General features: G+C 43.2%; 1 protein-coding gene across 7 annotated transcripts in view; it reads right to left on the bottom strand.

Annotated features, from left to right (window-relative positions):
* The window catches only part of IQSEC3 (IQ motif and Sec7 domain ArfGEF 3), a 150,176-nt gene that overhangs the window by 10,930 nt on the left and 118,086 nt on the right, over positions 1 to 21,160 (bottom strand). For all 7 annotated transcript variants that reach the window (XM_089671753.1, XM_089671754.1, XM_089671755.1 and 4 more), the window contains exons 3-11: positions 17,307 to 17,535; positions 10,347 to 11,341; positions 8,899 to 9,060; positions 6,963 to 7,085; positions 6,711 to 6,877; positions 5,791 to 5,930; positions 1,526 to 1,651; positions 1,329 to 1,428; positions 384 to 545 (exon numbers count right to left, since the gene is read on the bottom strand). In XM_089671753.1, coding sequence (XP_089527879.1) covers positions 384 to 545; positions 1,329 to 1,428; positions 1,526 to 1,651; positions 5,791 to 5,930; positions 6,711 to 6,877; positions 6,963 to 7,085; positions 8,899 to 9,060; positions 10,347 to 11,341; positions 17,307 to 17,535 — 2,204 coding nt within the window. The remainder of the gene's footprint in view (positions 1 to 383; positions 546 to 1,328; positions 1,429 to 1,525; positions 1,652 to 5,790; positions 5,931 to 6,710; positions 6,878 to 6,962; positions 7,086 to 8,898; positions 9,061 to 10,346; positions 11,342 to 17,306; positions 17,536 to 21,160) is intronic.

Genomic DNA, 21,160 nt, shown 5'->3' with positions numbered 1-21,160 from the left:
GTAAATACACATAAAAGAAAAAGTACAGCCAAAAGCAACTTCAAGTGGTGGTGGGGGTGGGGTGGGGGGGGGGGGGGTTTCAGGAACCCTGGAACCCTGAGCCAAGACTTAAAACTTATTAGCAAGTATGCTAAAGAAGGAAACAGGTGAGAGTCTGCAACAACATCGGCTAGCAGTAAACAGCAGAACGCTGACCTGGAGAAAAATGTTGCTTTTCCCACAAAGCAAAAAAGTTTCGCTAACTTTTAAAGCAGATTTCATTGACCAAAGAGTATTATATATATATACATAAATTTTTCTTCCATGTAGCGGAATGATACCAAAGCTTTAAAAAAATAATTTGGAAAAAAAAATTATGTAAGAAAAACAAACCAATGTCTTACACTCAATGCGTATCTGTTCCATCTCTGTTACTTCACAAATAGATTCCTTCAGATCCTCTAGAAATTTTTGCAGTTCCTCCGAGCCGAGAGCGCAAAAATGCAGAACTAACTTCTTCTCGGATCCTGAAAGAGGACTAACCAAGGTGATCCCATGAGGGTAATCTGAAAGTGGGAGGGAAAGCTTTGATACCATTTCAGGATCACAAGATTAGGTTGCAGAAACTTTCATTATACTATTCTTCTATTGTGTAGATGTTTCCTGACTCCGCCCACAAGCAGCTTGTTTAGTAATAATTATCAATATACTGAAGGTGGCCTTACATGGCACAGTTTTTTTTATTTAGCTGGCCCAAAAAAACTGAACCGATTTCCCTATCCACACATTTGACGTGGATGGGTAAATCCCTCCCACTGTGTCATTGCATTCTATACATAAAAGTAGTATACAAAACTCCAGGAAAACATTTAAAATCTCCCATTATGTATGTTAAGGTGGAAATGTTGCTTACTCTGCCCACAAGGAGTTCATTTAGCAATAATCATTGACATACTTAAGCTCACAACAACCAGTAATGTATCTCTCTCTTTTAAGTATATATGAATGCAAGAGCATCCAAAACGTCTGAAAAACATTATAAAACCTCATATAATGAAAGAGTAACAGGAAAATGTTACTATAGGACAGATTTTTCCCGTGAGGAGCTCATTTAGCAATAATTGGTATATTGCAGTGGTTAAAAACCAATACGATATCTTTGCTATTTTACGCATACAGTATATAAATGTAGGAGTATCCAGAACTCCAGGTAGACAGTAAAAAAACATTATGATTGAGTAACTGGACAGAAGGGTGTTTTAGGTATATACTGTATAACATTTTACTCCACTTTCTCAGTGACCCTAGAGTCATTAATTTTTCAAAGCACACACAAAAAGATATCTCACATTCATTCTCAAAGAGATGAAACTGCATTCCCAGGAGAGGTACAGCTCGGCAAAACGTGTAGGTTGAAGAGGTCTTCTTCTTGGGACACAGCTTCAAGATCTGAAGGAAAGAGACAGGTTTTCTTTGTGAGAACACAGGGTGGCAAACGGTTCTGATGACAAGCATAGTAGTGGAAAATTTGCTTGGTAATATTTACCAGCAAAAGGTCATTGAAGAGAAAGACCTCCCTCTGATGTGCTGCTTGTTTCTGCAGTTTGTTCACATCAGTCACCTCGAAGAGACGACTACAGCAAACTAGACGCCGGTGAGGGACAGAAAGGACCTACAGGGGAACACAAAAACCAATCACAGACTGCCACATCAACAATATGTACTTCCTCCTGTACCACCTGTTTGACTGTCTTTTAGCAGATAACTGATTAAATCACAGGATTAAAGGGCCAGTCCACTCAGAGCAGAGAGTTCATAGTTTAGTGGATGTTGGAGAGTTAAACCACCTGCCAGTGTCTCTCTTGGGGGGTTCCTATGTCTGCACACCTGCTATGCCCATTATGAGGGGTTCTCACTATTCCTGCTGAATTTTAAATTAATTTTATACTATGGGGAATGTAATAGTAGGAGCTGGGACACAAAAAAAAGGGTAGGGACACTCAACAGTCCCAGGTCAACAGAAATCAGGAAGATGATGCTGTTCAAGTATCCATACCGTATACAAAGCTGGGGACCGACTCAGCACAGTAGATTGAATATACAGTATAACTAAAATTTCATGATTGGTTAGGCTGATCTTTCAAAATAGAATGTATCCATACTTAAATAATTTTGTTCACTATGCTTTGCAAAAAAAAAACAAAAGTCTTTTAGGGTCCATGTACCCTGGACATAAAAAATGCTACTTATATACTTATACGGGTGTTTTGTGTTTTTTTCCTCAGCTTGTAGAAGCAGCACTGTGTTAGCCTATGTGTCAATGCAAATGATGGAATTTACGGGCATATTTTCAGAAGAGTGTTTAAAGGCAGAAAAGAAAGAACCTTCAGAATCACATTTTTGAGAGGAGCATTGTGGCAGAAAAAACGCTTGTGGAGTTTAGAAGTGCCTGGCATTTTCAACTGTTTTGGTCAAAAGCACTTATAAAAGCAAATGCCCATAAACTCTCATAAAGGTGGTGGGGTTGGTCTGCTCCTGTCACCGCAGAGCACCTTCCGAGTCTTCCCAAACCCCCCCTCCCTATCCTTCTCCTCCTTCAAGGCCCACTGCGTCCGACTATTCTCCCCAACCCCCCTGAAGATTGCTGTGATATACCGGCCTCCTGGATCCGTACCCCGCTTCCTGGATGACTTCTCCTCCTGGCTACCCTTCTTCCTCTCCTCTGAGCTACCCACCATCATCCTTGGGGATTTCAACATCCCTGTCAACCTCGACAACCCAGACACAGCCCGTCTCCTCCACTTAACCTCCTCCTTTACACTTGCACAGTGCATACAATCCACCACCCACTCCAACGGTAATATCCTTGATCTTGTCTTCTCCAACCACTGCGCTCCCCACAACCTCACTAACACCCCCTTCCCTCTCTCTGACCACAACCTGATTACCTTCTCTATCTCCTCGTCCTCCAACGCCTACCCCTCCAAATGTCACATTACTACCAGCCGTAACCTCCGCAACCTTAACCCTGCCCCCCTCCACTCTGCAGCTGATCATCTCTATGACAGCATCCTCCCCCTGTCCTGCCCCGACTTGGCTATGACCGCCTACAACAACACGCTCTCAACAGCCCTTGACTCACTAGCGCCTTTAACCACACGCAACATCAGACCCTGACCGCTCCAGCCACCCGCTACAAATCTGCCTTCCACATCTACACCTCCTCCCTCCATGCTGCCAAACAGGCCTACTTCTTCACCCTCATCAAGGCCCTCTCCTCCAATCCTCGCCGACTCTTCTCCGCCTTCAACACTCTACTCTCTCCACCCCCACCTCCACCCAGCACCTCACTCACTGCCCTTGAGATTGCCAATCACTTCAAAAACAAGATTGACACAATTCGCAAGGACATTGCCGCAACTCACACGCCCTCTCAACCCGTCCCCTCTCACACAGCTACCCCCTTATCTCCCCTTCCCCTCGACATAACCCGCAGGGACTTCGTCGCTGCTCAAACTCTCTCCAACCCCCTTCACCCTCACTCAGCTACCCCCTCATCACCCCTCTCCCACAACCCCACCACTGCTCTGACCTCCTCTTCCACCCCACCCTACATTCCTCATACTGAAGCTCCCCCAACACTCCGCACCTTTGACCTTACTACCATCAAGGAAGTCTCCATGATCCTCTCTGATGCCCGCCTCACCACCTGCCCCCTCGACCCTATCCCCTCACAACTCCTACGACCTCCTTCCCCCTCCATCCTACGCTCCCTCACCCACATCTTCAATCTCTCCCTCTCCTCCGGCACTTTCCCCTCCCCTCTGAAACATGCACACATCACCCCCATACTTAAAAAGCCCTCCCTGGACCCTAATGACCCGAACAACCTCAGACCCATCTCCCTGCTCCCATTTACATCTAAACTCCTCGAGCGCCTAGTCTACACCCGCCTATGCTCTCACCTCAACGACAACAACCTCCTCGATCCCCTACAGTCTGGCTTCCGTCCCCTACACTCCACCGAAACTGCCTTATTCAAACTCTCCAACGACCTGCTAACCGCCAAAGCTAATGGCCACTATTCAGTGCTCCTACTCCTTGACCTCTCTGCGGCCTTCGACACAGTCGACCACCCCCTCCTCCTCAAAAAACTACACTCCCTCGGCCTCAGAGATTCTGCTCTCTCCTGGCTCTCATCCTACCTGTCACAACGCTCCTTCAGCGTTACCTATAATGCTACCACCTCCCCCTCACTCCCCCTCTCTGTTGGGGTCCCTCAAGGCTCTGTCCTTGGGCCCCTTCTCTTCTCCATCTATACCTCCTCCCTTGGCCAACTCATACACTCTCACGGCTTCAACTACCACCTCTATGCCGACGACACACAAATCTATCTCTCAACCCCCCACCTCACCCCCTTGGTCTCAGCCCGAATCACACACCTACTGAGTGACATATCAGACTGGATGTCACTCCACTTCCTTAAATTGAACCTCTCCAAAACCGAGTTTCTTGTCTTCCCCCCAGCCCGGACACCACCCCCCATTGACTTCTCCGTCACATCCAACAACGCTACCATCAAACCCGCCCTGCAGGCCAGAGTACTTGGTGTCATTCTGGACTCCAACCTATCCTTTCAACCCCAAGTCCAATCTTTAACAAATTCGTGCAGACTCCACCTCCGCAACATCGCCAAAATCCGCACGTTCCTAACCCCAGAAACCACTAAACAGCTCATCCACTCCCTCATCATATCACGACTCGACTACTGCAACTCCCTCCTCACTGGCCTGCCTCGCCGCTGGCTATCCCCGCTTCAGTCGATCCTGAATATGGCTGCCAGACTCATTCACCTTTCCAACCGCTCTGTCTCCGCCACCCCCCTCTGCCAATCCCTCCACTGGCTTCCGATTGCGCAACGGATCAAATTCAAAATCCTAACGCTAACGTACAAAGCTGTCCACCATACTGCCCCGAACTACATCACTGACCTAATATCCAAGTACCGCCCAGCACGCACACTCCGCTCCTCACAAGACCTCCTTCTCTCTAGTTCCCTGGTCTCCTCCTCCCATGCCCGCCTCCAGGACTTCTCCAGGGTGCCACCCATCCTCTGGAACTCCCTGCCCCAACCCATCAGATTATCACCTACTCTCCTCTCCTTTAGGCGCACCCTGAAAACCCATCTCTTCAGGGAAGCCTACCCCACCCCCTGCTAACTTGCCGACCTCCTCCACTCTTTCTACCACTCCATCCCCCACAGCTATCTCCTCCTGTGCCACCATCCCCTCCCTCCTAGATTGTAAGCTCGAAAGAGCAGGGCCCTCGATCCCCTCATGTTTTGCATTGTATTGGTATTGTTCTGTCACATGTTCTGTCCCCCTTTGTAATGTACAGCGCTGAGCGAACTATTGGCGCTTTATAAATACTGTATAATAATAATAATAATAATAATAAAGTCTTCTGCAATACGAGCCATAAGCATTTTTATTCCACTTTTTTCTACCACAACTTCTGCCCCTAGTGTGCATGGAGGTTTCCACTTCCTAAGTGAGAGTGGTAAATCTATAAACATGCCCCTTCCCTGTTATTGATTGACAATTTTGTTCTGCATAGAAATTCCACCCATCAACTGTTTTATGACTAGTGTTTCTGGATCTATTAGTAGCCAACAGCTTCAATCAGCTCTCCCTGGACATCTTTAGAAACTCTCTCAAAGAAAGTCAAGTAGATCCAAATAAGATGTTAAGGCCACCTCAAACTTTAGATAATCTCCCAAAAAACCTATGCATTTGAAAGAAAGAAACGTACACTTTTCATGCCTACGATGGATTTTTCCACCTTTGTCACGTAAGTCACATGATCTTCATTTGATTTCAGTTCTTTCTGTTGGATCCGTTCGTATATTCCCACGACCATATCTCGAGGAATGTCTGCTCCATCGTCCACCCCTGGGAAGATATGTTGAAAAAGGTTCACAAAAGCCATAAGGAGATACCTCGTTTTACTGCTTGTCTACCATATTTTAATGAGGAGTTCTGAGTGCCGCAGTGACAAAGCAACACACCTTAACCAGCAGTAAAGGGCTTTTGCTGAACCTGAACAAGGGCCTAAGGATAATATTATTTTAGCCTACTCGGTCTCATCAGCAAGGACCTAGAGCCTCAGATATCACCCCAATTCAGACATCACCCCACACTCAGATATCACCCCAATCCAGACATCACCCCAATCCACGGGGAGCACTTCAGAACTCCTTTCACTGGAATGGCAGCAGGGAGACTGGAGTTAATGCATCCTGAGAAATATATAAAAATAAAATGTGTAAGGGGAAAAACTTTGCCATTTTTGCGTGGTAGTTCTATAAGGGAATTCACCATGTGGGTTCTTAAAGTATCACATGGCCTGTGCTAAACCAGCAACATCCTGAGGATACCCAGGCAGCCACAACTGTACAAAGATGTTCCAGTATGGCAAAGGCCATGGAATGCACTACAAAACCCAATAAGTGGAGCATTTATTTACAAGAAAGCTGATGATATGGAAAGCTGGATTGCAATAAACCCTGTCCTTTCACCCATATCTCATCTAATCACTGTGCTACCATGACACACTTTGGGAACTGTTTCTATCAAAAAAAGGTCTGTTGGCTGTGTTTGTCCTGCCAGTCCTCCAATGGTAAGTTAACTTATTGAAAAAGAAATGCAACTAGCCAGGCACAGTTCTCTGACCTCGTAGGTTACGGATGAAGTCCTCCAGCATCATCTTGCGGTCAGGTTTGATGCTGGGGCTATACATGTCCGTGTTGAGCAGGATAACAGCAAAGGCCAGAATGAAGATGGTGTCGGGATTATGGAACTGCTGTACAATTTCCGGGTTACACATACAGTATCTCTGGCTATGGTGGGGAGAAGAACTTGATGTTAGTGAAACCACAGTACCTTTAGTGTTTCTGCTCAGGTCACAAGATATGAAGGCCTCACCTGAAGGCTTCTATAAGACGCTCCACTTTCTGTGCCTCACCCTGAACGCGAATGTGTGCTTGAAACTTCCGTAGAGCCTCATCCAGCTCCATGTTGGAGAAATCCATCTCGTCCACGACACAGCTGAAAGAGGTAAGTGGACAGCACATCAAACACTCAGCATTTTGCAAGTCAGAAACATGTGAAGGAATTCTTTTTTTTTTGTTGTTCCATTTTAAAAGGAACCTGTCACCATATATGCTTGTCTCTCTGTCTTCAAACTGATGCAGAAAACAACAGTGAGCAAACTATTGCAAGCGCTAGTAACCAATCAGAATTTGTTTTACTGATCTGGATGCAGCAAACTAAAATTTGATTGGGTTCTCTTTTATTATTGCCTTTTGCAGACTATTCTCTACCTTACTGAACAAACCTGAAACACTTACAAACCTTTTCTTTCAATTCCTTTTCTTTCAATATTTAGATCAAATAAAAAATATTTAAAACCCAGCTGAATTTTCAGTTTAGATCTGATTCTTGTGCATTGAATCAAAAATAGAGCAAAGTCCTACAGTTAATTTTATTTAGGCCTGGTTCACACCAGTGCAGGCTGTCCAGCTCGTGTTTGTTCTGGTACGGCAGCCCTTTCATTTGAATGGGCTGTTGTGCCTCATGCATGCACTTTTAAAAATGTGGCCACAGGGAAACCACATGGTCTTTTTTCCTGCGGTTCCCACACCCGTGATCACGCTGCAGGCTGAGATGCGTGGGGGGTGTCGTTCAAAATGATGCGATTTGGCTGCGGGTGGTTGTGGGTGCAGGAACAGGTGCGATTCCTGCACCCACAACCAGCCCCCAGCCTGCGGGCTAGTGTGAACCCAGCTTAAGAGAGCAGAGTAGAAAAGCCTGACCCTGCCAAGATGCTGCATAGAAAAACTGTATGCAGAGGTCCAACACTCCCTCAATGATACAGACCTAAAGCTCTACAATCAACAAAGCTCAAATGCCACCTACAAAACACCCTCTAATTAAAACAAAATACAAATATGTGGATTTTTTTCAAGAAAATTTCACCTAACCAGCTTAATGGGGAAATCGAGAGTTGACTGATTGCAAAATATGTAATTTTGTAGCCATATTTTTTTGCACAAAATGTACTCTACTCATCCCTGGGCAATCCTTGGGTAACTCCAGTCCTCCAATCATGTAAATGTAACAGCTCCATAAGTAGGATTTAGACACTCTGAATTCTATTCTGTCATAAATAGAGAATTTTTCAGCTGCCCTTGTAATCATTTCTTTTTTACAGAGCTCAGTATAGCAGTACATCTAGATGCGTGAGGGCTTGGAGCGTGTAATGTGCGTTGACTAGGCTGACCTAGTTACAGAGCTCAGGTGAGGAGCTCAGTATCCGAGTTATTGTGACAAAAGAGGGCAATGCATATCACAGAAGTCCTATCCTCTGCATGAAAGATATATTTTATTTGTACAAATTTTGTTTCATGACATACTTTCTCCTAGACTACAAAGAAAAAACTGCAGCACTGCACAGAACTTTAAAGTGTAATTATGGGCAAAATAAAAGTTGGCATATATGCTCCAATCTGGCAGGGTGGCAATGCAAGAGCTCAGTTGGGACAGGAATAGATCATTGTCACTGTATAACAGGAAGTGCCTGAACAAGGACCTTCATGGCAGGATCACCAGAGATTACTTTAATGAAAGCTGCAGAGTTTTAGGAAACTGAAAACAACTTTTTTTGAAATTACATTAACATGTTAAAGATAATATGAGGTTGTAGTGACTGGGTTTAGATCTCATTTAAAGGTGCCTTTGTAGAAGTTAAGTAGAGGTATTGCTTGCTGGCCCTCAACCAAGTCTACCATTATGGAACTAATCACGAGCAACCCTTGGCTGTCTCTCATGAGGAATTTTGGAGTATTGGACTGTTACTCACTCAAGGACATCACGGTTGAAGACCTTCTTGCTGTTCCCCAGGAACTCTCCAATCATTTGCCGGCTAAGACCCTTCCTCTGAAGCAGAAAATGTGCCACCCCAATAGGGGTGTCTGGAATAAAACCGCGGGAGATCAAGAACTGAATGCCCTTGTCAGGATTACTGTGGAGAAAAAAACAATGTTACCCAATTTCTTCTTAAAAAAAGCAGAGATTGGAATATTTCGAAATAATTATGTATTATTTTGAGTAGAGCTCGGAGAATTAAAAAAACGTTTGCACCCCTGTTTTTGTTCAGGGTGGAAAGTAGTAGGAGCAGGCTGAGAATAGTTAAGCAGTCCTGCTGGTTGTGGTATATCAGGTATCAACTTTTGAAAATGTTACAAGTGCTCTTCTTTTTATAGATACTTTTTTTTTTCACGTGTTATATATTTATTGTCTTGAAGAACTTGGATATTCTCAGTAATGGCAGAACCTGACAGAGAGTTTCTGCTCCCCCCAGACATCTTAGCGTGTAAGGATAATAAAACTGTATCAGTAATGCTGTCCCACACACATACCTCTAAGTCCTTGCAAAGTCAAGATGGTGGCACAGTCAAAGCTGTAGCTAAAAGAAAGGTGAACCTTGCAGCATGAATTCACATTTTGGGTAACATACAGAAATCCTATACTGGAGATCTGGCCTTCCCTTCAAATTACACAGACAATGCAATCAATCCTACAAGAAGAGCATACTGTATTTGCTCTGATGCAGCGCTCATCATTAAACACTTTGGCTGTAGCTCTTTGTATTTAACCAGCACTGAAAAGAGGTGTTTTTTGTCGAGGTGCAGTATTTGAGAATATTACAGTCACACTAGAGTGTGGTTAGGCCAGCCTTGCCCAAACTTTTTACTCCAAAGTAACCCAAGGAATAATTTTTAGGTCTCAAGGAACCCCTCCTGAAAAGTATTATATTCATAGCTCATAGTGCATTAGCATGTTTATAAAGATGAAATCATGAAAAAGGAGTGTTTAGTGAACAATTTGCATTAGTGGTAATTGTAGTTTTCATTTTAAGTCTCTTCGGACAGGATATAAATCTACCACTGCCACTATTACTACTGTGCTGGAACTGAAAAAAAATCTCCCTAATAGGACATAGACACAAAAAGAAATACCTAGGGGTTTAGACCAGGGGAGTTCAACCTTTTGAAGAGTGAGGGCCACTTAAGTGATTTGGTAACCAGTCGCGGGCCACAATGAAATGTAATGGTTCAGAATTCATATTTTTTATTTGAATAGCATAATAGACATCCTGGAGGTCACATGTTGAGCACCCCTGGTTTAGACATTCTCTACTCTATCCAAAACAAAGATAACAGTTTTACATTTACATATTTATTTCACTTTGTTGTCAAACCTATAGCAATTTTGCCACTAGCTAATTAGCCCTTGGCCTCTGCTCACATGTTAAAGAGGTTGAGTCCAATGCGGTAGAGTCTTTTCCTCATGGTGTCCGTTGACAAGGTCGGAGAGCGACAGCTGGCTGGATTCTCGCAATAGTACCTAGGAAGGCTGAGGATCATGGCTTGCAAGGCCTCCTTAGAAGAGACCTCTGACACAGACTTTGCTGAGGTAGACGTGCTACTGCTGCTCAGCTGTTCTGACAGGTCAGCTGGTTCTGTTTCAGCCTGCACAGGCCCAACTAGTTCCTTACCCACTCCTTCTCCATTGACCTCCGGGAAGGAGTTCTGAACAAGCTGAGACTCATTTGCTGGTACCTCCTGAGAAGGAGGCTCTGGAATTCTTTCTCCACCACCCCGATCTTCTTCTGGTTTTGTATTTTGAGCCCCTGCAAGACAGTTGGACATAGACAAAGAAGTCGATGATGAGACTGAGATATTGTTATTGTCTATTTGAACAGTTACATCTCTGAAAGCCATCATCAACGTGCTGCTGCTCTTCGGCAATGTCCCAAACTGCCCTTCCTCATTTTCTCCTTCTTCCAGATTTGGAGGTTCTAGTTCTGGATTTTGCTGCATGAAAGTCTCTCGGATCTGATAAGAGCCAGCTTCTGGGAAGGCACACATGGTCTTCAAACTCCACGTGCTAAGAGCATCATCAATAGATTTGGCCAAAGATTGTACCTGCTCAGTGAAGGAGTCTTCCAATTCAGTCAATGCCCCACTGATAGTGGCTGGAAGTGAAGGAGACCTTACCAAGGGAATGCCCATCAGGTTGTAGCTCTCAAGAAGAGCCTTTTCAGCAGAGGCAAAGTTATCAGGGTTGTGCACTCGCACCTTTCGCAGGGAGATACGCCTGGGCAGTCGGCTTTGGAGGAGTGAGTCTCGGATCTTTTCAAAGTTCTTACTGAGCTGATACTGACGGAAAGCAGTCTGGATAGTGCATGCAGCTCTTCGGGAAACTAGGTGACCACCATACTTGTGCTCCAACATTTCAATCTGCAACAAAATAAAAAATATTGTGATCTTTGTCTGTTAATTTATTATTCATATAAAGTGGAACTAAAGCCAAAACTTTTTTTCATAATTTTGAAATCTGTAGGGAAGGTTTAGAAACGTTGATAGGATTTACCCTCACTTCCTGGTTCTGTGACACTAGGGCAATAAGTAGGGGTAATGCTTGTCACTGAGATAGGATGCATAGCAATAAAAAACATTTTTAGCAGTTCAAAAATGTGTTTTGGTGTTTCTCCTTGACACATACAACAGATTTCCCATAGCTTTCTGCCCTGGCAGGAAGTGTGGAAAATCTCCACAAAGGAAAACTGATAGCGAGGAAAACCCAACAGTGGCTCTAACCCTTCCCTCTCTATATAAATTATTGTGCTCTATCTGGAGCTTTGAAGCTGAACTCCAGCCTTCCCTTCAGTCTAGCACAGTTGTACTAGAAGTTGCTTGAAGTGAAATTGCTTACTCTTATTTCACTATACACTGTGAGTTTCTTACAGTGTGCATTAGAAGCTACAGCAATCAGATAGAGCCCACCTCATTTTCTGGCCAGAGGACAACCCGCATCATTTAGCACTTTCCACAGCCTGCTTGACTTTCCCTTTTATTCATTGGATTTTAGTACTTTCAATCATGGAGGCTCAGCATCACATATGGACATTACCTAGGGCAGTCTGCTATTTTCAGGAAGAAATGTATAGCCCTTCCCACCAGAAATGATCTTTCTGCATTACATAGAGAAGCACAGATACCCAGTGAAGATATCACTGGGTCAAAATAAGGTTTTTCATGAAAGCAGAAATATTTTATTTAAAATTTTCAATGGCATGTTGATGAAGGGACGGAGGAACCTTTTGTACATTTCAATATAGGACTATAGGTATTTAAGCAGGATTAATTTTCTTTTGAAATATAAGACATTTGTTGTCCTATGAAGTGGCAGTTTAAAAACACTTTGAGTGATGACCAAGCTGGCTAAAAGTTAGAAAGGGAAGAAAAAAAATCTAATTTCAGAGGGCATGAACTGTAGTGCTGCAGCGATGAAAGAGATACAAATCACATTTCTCCAAATGGCATAGAGAGTTCAGCATTTCCTTTTGCCATCAGGCTTTTGGAAATTATATTATTCCAGAAGAAAAAGCAAAGAAGGTCAGGAGAGATTCTGAGGACTCTGTTTTCATGAATCATAGGCAGAGGTCAATCAGTGCTTCTGCCTGCACAGAACCCTTCCCAAAATCTTTATCCATACTCCATTAAAGCAGACTTAGCATGAAATATAATTTTTCATGGTACATTCATTCACGCTAAGTAATGTGTCAGTGTAACACTTCCAAGTATTTATTCTTTCATAGAGGTCACAGGACTCCCCCTTACAACAGCTTCATCTGCTTTTCTCTTCAGTAAGATGGTGCCATCTTTGTTTAGGCATTAACAAGGGTCACTATCTACTTCCTGGACTGAGATGTGGTTTCAGATGACACAGTCATGTAAATCCTGTTGTCTTTGTAGTTTTTGGATCTGTTAAGAAATGCTGAACATGGATCAGACTTTGCTGCAGACTTCCCAACTTTTGGCCTGTTACAATGCTGCAGTCCGCTCTAAAATGAGAAGAGACTATGGAAATGCTCTATAGCAGGAGAGAAACCCAGACTGTGTGTGCTGTATGTCCACATCCCAGCAAATCATGTACAACTATGAACAAAATATGTAGTTATGGACTTTATGTGGACATATAGAAGAGAAACTGAATACCGTAAAAACAACTTTATTATGTACCATTAAAAATCTATTTCATGGGGGCGTGGCCAAGATGGCACTCTGAGAGGTTGTGTCTGTTGGAGCTCTGCGGGCAGTGGAATCTTTTTCTCCAGTTCCAGAGTTCTTTGTAAATAGGGCAGTACCTCCCTGCTTTTCGGATGCTTGGTAGAACTGCCAAAAGCCTTATAAAGGGAAGAAGCTCCAATATGGCCTTCTCCAATATGGCGTCACAGACCGACCTAGCAGAACCTATTGACCTTCCACCTCCCGGTCTTCAGGGTGTTATGGCAGCTATTACTGCTTTTCAGGCCGCCCTTACCACTAAAATTGAAATGGTGCAATTGGATATGGGCTTCCTCTGCCACGACATCCACAAAATCTGCTCCCGGGTGACCACCACTGAGCAGCGTTTGGGCCAGGTTGAGGACGCTGTCCTCCCTACAAATGAAGATGTGTGCCCTGGAGTATAGAGCGGAGGATGTTGAGAACCGCAATCAGCAGAATAACCTCCGCGTTGTGGGCCTGGCTGAGGGTGCCAAAGGCAAGAACCCGTAGTAGAATTGTTACGCTCCCAGTTGCTGGAGACCCACTTTTCTCCCTTCTTCACAACAGTGGAGTGTGCCCATCGTAACCCACCGTGCCTGGGTCCCCCTGGATTTCTTCCCCGCACCTTCATCCTGAAGCTGCTCAACTATCGGGACCAGGATGAGGTTCTTTGGGCTGCGTGACACAAGGGGGACCTCTCCTACAAAAATGGATGACTTCTCATTTTTCCTGATTATACAGTGGAGACACAGAAGCTACAGACGTTCAATCAAGTAAAGACAACGCTCCAGGCTCGGGGCATCTGCTACAGTGTCCTCGTTTTTGGGTATATGTATTAATTGGGGTAAGTCACTGCTTTTTGCCCTAGATGAAAAAGCCTGTGCCGGGGCTAGTCCCACCCAGCTCTTCTGGGTGGAGGAATTCCGCTACCTAAGAGTCCAGGTAACCAGGGATGCGACCCATTTCTTTGGCCGTAACCTTCTTCCCCTCTTGTATCTCTTGCAAGAGTGGTGTCAGACTTGGTCAGCTCTTCCTTTGATTTTGATAGGGCATATTAGTTTATTGAAGATGATGATCCTATAAAAGTTCAATTAATTTGGATCCCTGTATCTTTCTTTAGGGAGATAAATTCCTGTGTGACCCCCTTTTTTTGGAAGGGTGCCCTACCCCACCTCGTGAAATCCACCTTGCAACTCCAAAGAGGGGGATCTTGATAAGTATCCTAAAAACAAACTCAGTTCACATGAATCCATGTCAAACACGTGCCTTGATTACCTTGTATACCATGCTGTCTTTATCCTAACTTACTTACATTGTGTCTGGATGGTTCCCCATTGGGAAGTTGGTCCTTCTATTTTAAGATTATGTATACAAGACCATTCTCTGTTTACTGAATGTACCTGAATTTCCCACCCGAGGCAGCGGCTTCACCTTGGTCTACTCATTTGCACCTCTATGGGCAACATGCTGAACTGCCCAAGATTCAATCCATCTATGGCTGGTTATTGGAGTTACAGTATGTCTATACCAGATAGAGAGTTTAGCATAGGGAAAAAGACTTTTTGAAATTGGAGATAATTATGGAATAAAATTAGAAAGACTGTCATAATTTGACTGCACAACCTTCTTTAGATCCACCAACAACTGTAGTATTGCAAAATTGATTTTGCCACAAAATGTTATCATTGGTCAAAATTCTGCAGAAACTTTCCATTTCCTTTGTTAAGCTGCTTTGGCAAAATTAGCTTGAAAAGTAAAATTGATCTTTTTTGTAATTAAGAGGGTTTGAGTTTATATGGACGTTTTGTTTTTTTAACCCCTTCACGGAGCAGGGTAAAACAAAATCGCCTGAATGGTTTTGCAACTTTGATACGTTAGTAAAACTATACATATCATTGCAACTACCTAGTGTATCCAGGTGAATTATACCTTGTTTTCAGGACAAATTTGGCTTTCATTTGGTAGTTAATGGTGATGGATATCTCCTGATTTTTTTCTTTATTTACAAAGGAAAACTGGCTCAAAATATAAAAAAAATATATATATTTTCTCTTAATTAAGTTGTATACTTCTTGCTATTACCATAACCTGCAGCCTAAAAACAACTCAATATAAATTTTCCTGCTACTGATGATCGCAGCGATACTGTATATGTGTATGTTATGTGTTGTTTGTACCTATAGTAGAAATCCATAGTGTGAACTTTGCTTTTTTTATCCGACCTAAAACAAACCTTGACCCTAACCCTGACCTAGATCAAACGCTGGTCTAGTTATTTTTTCTTTCTTTTTTTTGTTACACACAATTCTTTGTTTACATTTTTCTGTTCACTCAAAGGAGAAAAATATACAATGTATCTTTGTCTCCATTCAAGAGGAGAAAAAACACATGGGTGGGCTATACAGAGACTGATCACTGTCATAATCAGTCATAGCCTCCTAGTTCCTGATTGTTAGTACAGAATCTGGGTTCTCTGTGAGAGCCCAATCTCTGTGCAGGGAGTCCCGTGAAGACTGAGATTGAGCTCTGCAGTCACTTTTGCAGCAGTTGTTTTCTTATTCCGGGTCACAATCCTTCGCAATGTCCTTTTGTCTCTTTTGGTCAGTTGACCATGTTGATCGGGCTTATGCTTATCAAATGATGTTTTTCCGGAAATTGTATATGCTGTCATAACGTTTGATACTGTACCTCGCAAATAAATTGGCAACTTCGGTCACAAAGGCACCAGCTAAGCGGGCACTAACAATTTGCACTCTGAAGCTCCATAAGCTCTGACATAACTCCATATTACTAACAGCGTATGCAGTAAATTATAAAAGTGAGGCCTCCCACCTGTTAGCTAGGTGATTCATCACACAGCGGAAGCAAAGGAATGTTACATCAATTTCGCTTTCAACGTGAAACATGTCATCACTTTCACACCTGAAAATCATGTAGTGTTTCCATTTTTTTTGTCTAGCACCTGTTCATAGTCTACATATTTTTATTTTTTTTTATAAGCATTCACCTGACCTCTGTTCTCAGCTGAATAAAGGGCTTAGAGATGTGAGGGTGGAGAATCCTTGTGGCAATGGGGTGGGGGAAGAAGGGGTGTGGTGCAGCACAGGCACAGTGTAAAATGCAGAGACAGAAATGCCCTGTGACAGCTGTGCTGGGGGGGCTATCAGGAGGCAGAAAAACAGTTACACTGAATTTCCCACTGAGGAGCTGTGCAGAGGGTTGTGGCAGCACAAGTCTGCTCACTGGAGTACAGGCAAGTTGTGCTTCCAAATAGAAAGCAAAGAAGCAAACTGACCACGTTGTGCTTCTATGCTGTGTGTGGTCAGTTTTAGGTTTTAATAAGAAAGCAGGACTGGCAGGGTCACCAGGGATTTCATACAAAGGAAGAAATGAAAAGACAACAGAATACTTTTTAATGTAAGTATAAGGTAACACACATATATCAGGAATATGAAATGTGGAGGTAATAAACTTTTTATGTTTGTTTTCCTTGTACTTGTATTTCTTTTCTTTTTGTGTGTGTTTGATTACTTGTGTATTGTCACTATCAATGTTTTATTTTAATTCTTTTCACTTTCTCTTTATGTCCTTCTGTGAAAAAAAGTAAAATAATAAGGCTAATGGGTGCTTTTTGGCACAAGAACAGGTCCAGGGTAGTTGAAAGGGGCTTCTGCAGTCACCAGCAGCCATTTAAAGCCAAATGCACCCTTAAAACCACCAAAAAACACCTACACTTCAACTTTTCCCATGGACCCAAAATGGCAAACTTTTACAGAATTTTTCAAATTCTTGCTGAAATTTCGGGGAAACTATAACTACCAATTGTACTGATCCTGAGTGTGACAGCAACTCAAGTTTACGATTGCGTGTTTTGGAGCATTTCCGCTCATCAAAACATAGGGCAGCCCAACCACTTGAATGGGCTATCCTACGCATGACAAACGCTCTAAAGAAGCTCCTAAAGAAGAAGCGTTTTTTTCACCACACGTTTTTTCTCATTTGCCACGCAACAATAGGTGCAGCAAATGCACACTTGTTGCCCGTGATAAGGGTGCCATTACACTAGTGTGCATTTTGGCGCACATTCTGGAAACACCAGGTGTGAATGGCACTTCAGCGATGTGTCTCTTGCCCATTGACCAGATCCTCTCACCTGTTTGTTCTTGAGATCCAAGGACAGCTCATAGTCGTTGTTGTTCCCATGCGAACAAGTAGCTGCATTTTTCCCTTTCGACATTCTCACCGGAGAGCCTGTATGGTGCAGACTGGCCTTGGTTACCACCTCCTCATCTCCAGGCTGCTTCAATGTGGTCTCGCTTGTCTGGCTGTCTTCCCGAATGTCCCAGGCTGTGCACAACAACTTCTTACCACAGGACTCATCACTGCCACACAAATGAAAAGATTTTTTTTAGCTGTCGTGTATTTTCAGGGAGGAATTATGTCACTGCAAAATGCACATTTTCACATTTTTGTGATTGTTTGTATATTTGCAGCTAGCATAGACACTTGTCTTTTGGACAGTGGAACCAGCATCTTTGCAGAATGATCTTTGTTCACAATCAGCTGAGCCTTTCCTGTAGTGTTAAAGGCTTTGGTTCTAATAAATTCTGGGAACATAAAGCAGAATTTGTAGCTACACAGGTAATCTTAATTCAAGGTATGTATTAAGGAAGATAAAGAAGAGAAGTTTGTGAACCCTCAACCCTGTTCTATCTATTCCCTGTTTCACACAGTTTCCTGTCATGTTCCTAGTCAACCAACATCTCCATTCACACATTCCATGGTAGTTGGATTATTTACCATAAAATGTGTGGTTCCCAAACTTTTTTTTTTGGCTAAGCCCCGCTTTAGGAGCAGTTGAACGTTCATTATCTCCCACCTGAAATAAAGTGCTCCACCTTTGAACTACTCTTCTACCCCACGTCCATTGCTCATATCTGCACTCCTTGCCCATTGCTCACCTTTGCACCTCTCATCCACAGCTCACCTTTGCACCTCTCATCCACAGCCCACAGCTCACCTTTGCACCTCTCATCCACAGCTCACCTTTGCACCTCTGCACCCCCTGCACCCTTCATCCACAGCTTACCCCTGCACTCCCTGCATTACTCTTCTGCTGCTAATTCACCTCAGCCACTTTCTTCTTTCTTACCACCAGTGCATTTTCAGTGTCTATGCTGCTACCTATACAGTGCACATTTTCTGCTCTCCACAGCTCTGCTCTCTGTACAGGCTGATGATGTCGCTGCTATGTTACAGGATGATATATGGGTTGTAAAAGCATTGTTGTGCATAGAAAAAGGATGTACAGTGGATATAAAAAGTCGACACACCCCTGTTAAAATGTCAGGTCTCTGTGATGTAAAAAAATGAGACAAAGATAAATCATTTCAGAACTTTTTCCGCCTTTAATGTGACCTATAAACTGTACAACTCAAATGAAAAACAAAGTGAAATCTTTTTTTTTTTTTTGGGGTGGGGGGGGAGTAAACATAAAAAACTATAATGTGGTTGCATAAGTGTGAACACCCTCTTATAACTGGGGATGTAGCTGTGTTCAGAATTAAGCAATCACATACAAAATCATGTTAAATAGGAGTCAGTACACACCTGCCATCATTTAATGTGCCGCTGATTAACCCCAAATAAGGTTCAGCTGTTCTAGTAGGTCTTTCCTGACATTTTCTTAGTCGCATCCTACAGCAAAAGCCATGGTCCGTAGAGAGCTTCCAAAGCATCAGAAGGATCTCAGTGTTAAAAGCTATCAGTCAGGAGAAGGTTACAAAAGAATTTCCAAGGCATTAGATATACCATGGAACACAGTGAAGACAGTCACCATCAAGTGGAGAAAATATGGTGCAATATTGACATTACCAAGAACTGCATGTCCCTCCAAACATGATGAAAAGACGAGAAGAAAACTGGTCTGGGAGGCTGCCAAGAGGCCTACAGCAACATTAAAGGAGCTGCAGGAATATCTGGCAAGTACTGGCTGTGTGGTACATGTGACAACAATCTCCCGTATTCTTCATATGTCTGGGCTATGGGGTAGAGTGGCAAGATGGAAGCCTTTTCTTACGAAGAAAAACATCCAAGCCCAGCTAAATTTTGCAAAAAACACATCTGAAGTCTCCCAAAAGCATGTAGGAAAATGTGTTCTGGTCTGATGAAACCAAGGTTGAACTTTTTGACCATAATTCCAAAAGATATGTTTGCTGCAAAAACAACACTGCACATCACCAAAAGAACACCATACCCACAGTGAAGCATGGTGGTGGCAGCATCATGCTGTGGGGCTGTTTTTCTTCAGCTGGAACTGGGGCGTTAGTCAAGGTAGAGGGAATTATGAACAGTTCCAAATACCAGTCCATATTGGCACAAAACCTTCAGGCTTCTGCTAGAAAGCTGAACATGAAGAGGAGCTTCATCTTTCAGTATGACAACCACCCAAAGCATACATCCAAATCAACAAAGGAATGGCTTCACCAGAAGAAGATTAAAGTTTTCGAATGGCCCAGCCAGAGCCTAGACCTGAATCCGATCAAAAATCTGTGGGGTGATCTGAAGAGGGCTGTGCACAGGAGATGCCCTTGCAATCTGCCAGATTTGGAGTGTTTTTGTATGGAAGAGTGAGCAAATATTGCCAAGTCAAGATGTGCCATGCTGATAGACTTCAAAAGGTGCTTCAACTAAGTATTAATTTAAGGGTGTGAACACTTATGCAACCATATTGTTTTAGTTTCTTATTTTTACTTCCCTCCACCTAAAAGATTTCAGTTTGTTGTTCAAGTTTATTGGCTATATCAAGGTGGAAAACGTTCTGAAATTATTTATCTTTATCTCATTTTTTTTACATCAAAGGAACCTGACATTTTAATAGGGGTGTGTAGACTTTTTATAACCACTGTATATCCTTTGTGGCTATTGAGAAATATATTTAAAATGGAACTAAAGTTCTACTGTCACAAACAGTGAGTAGGAAGGCCCCGGTCAGATTACATTGCTGACACTGTTCCTGTGACTCTCCACATGCACAAGAGCAATTCATCCCGTAAATGAAGGCAATGGAGACAGCCAAAGACTGGTACCTGAGAGAGCATGCCTGCGCCACCAAGGCACAGAAACCATTGAATGAAATAAGTATAACTCCCTTTGGTTCTGCTTTAAATGAAAGTTTTGTGCCAGGAGTGTAAGTGATTGTAAATGCTTGATTCCTTTTTTATTAAACTAACAAACATGTTATACTTGCCTGTTCTGTGCAATAGGTTTGCACAGAACAGTTCTGATCCTCCTCCTCTTGCCCCCATCCCCCAGCGCTCCTGGCTCAGTGCTCCCATAGGAAGCTGTTTGCTATGGGGCACTGCTGTGTGCTTCCTCAAGAGCCACACTCTGTGTGTCCATTGACCTACAGAGTGTGGCTCTCCCCCGCCCCCCTCATCCATCATAACTAGCTGTAATTGACAGCAGCAGGAGTCTATGGCTCCTGCTGCTATCTCTGAGCCAATGAGGAGGGACAGAGCTAAGAGGGCTGCTGCTCTTGTGCACATAGCTGGACCAGTAAAAAACCTTCTGCCTTTAGAATCACTTTCAGACTTCAGTTTATCAATGATTTCAGCTTCACTTATAAGGGGAGACTTACTAAAACTAGAGCGTGAAAAAACTGGTGCAGATTTGCGTAGAAACCAATCAGCTTCCAGGTTTTATTGTCAAAGCTTCACAGAACAAGCTGAAGTCAGAAGCTGATTGGCTACCATACACAGCTGTGCCAGATTCTGAGCACTCCAGTTTTAGTAAACCCCCCCCCAAAGTGTATAGGAAACCTTTTGTATAGGTTGCAGGAGGCCAAAAGGCTGCACTATTGCTGTATGTTTGTATGCAGATAATCATTACAAATTAATATTTAACCTTTTTTTAACATTAAAGCTGAACTCCAGGAATGTGAAATAAATAACCCTTTCATTACGGCCCCTACACTGCAAGGGTTATAGTCTTGGGGATTGAAACAGG

This window comes from Staurois parvus, unplaced genomic scaffold, assembly GCF_062004578.1.
Source record: "Staurois parvus isolate SC_StPar_1 unplaced genomic scaffold, SC_StPar_1.0 ptg000114l, whole genome shotgun sequence".
Taxonomy (NCBI): Eukaryota; Metazoa; Chordata; class Amphibia; order Anura; family Ranidae; genus Staurois; species Staurois parvus.
Note: the sequence above shows the minus strand (reverse complement) of the source record. Positions and strands in the feature narration are given on the sequence as shown.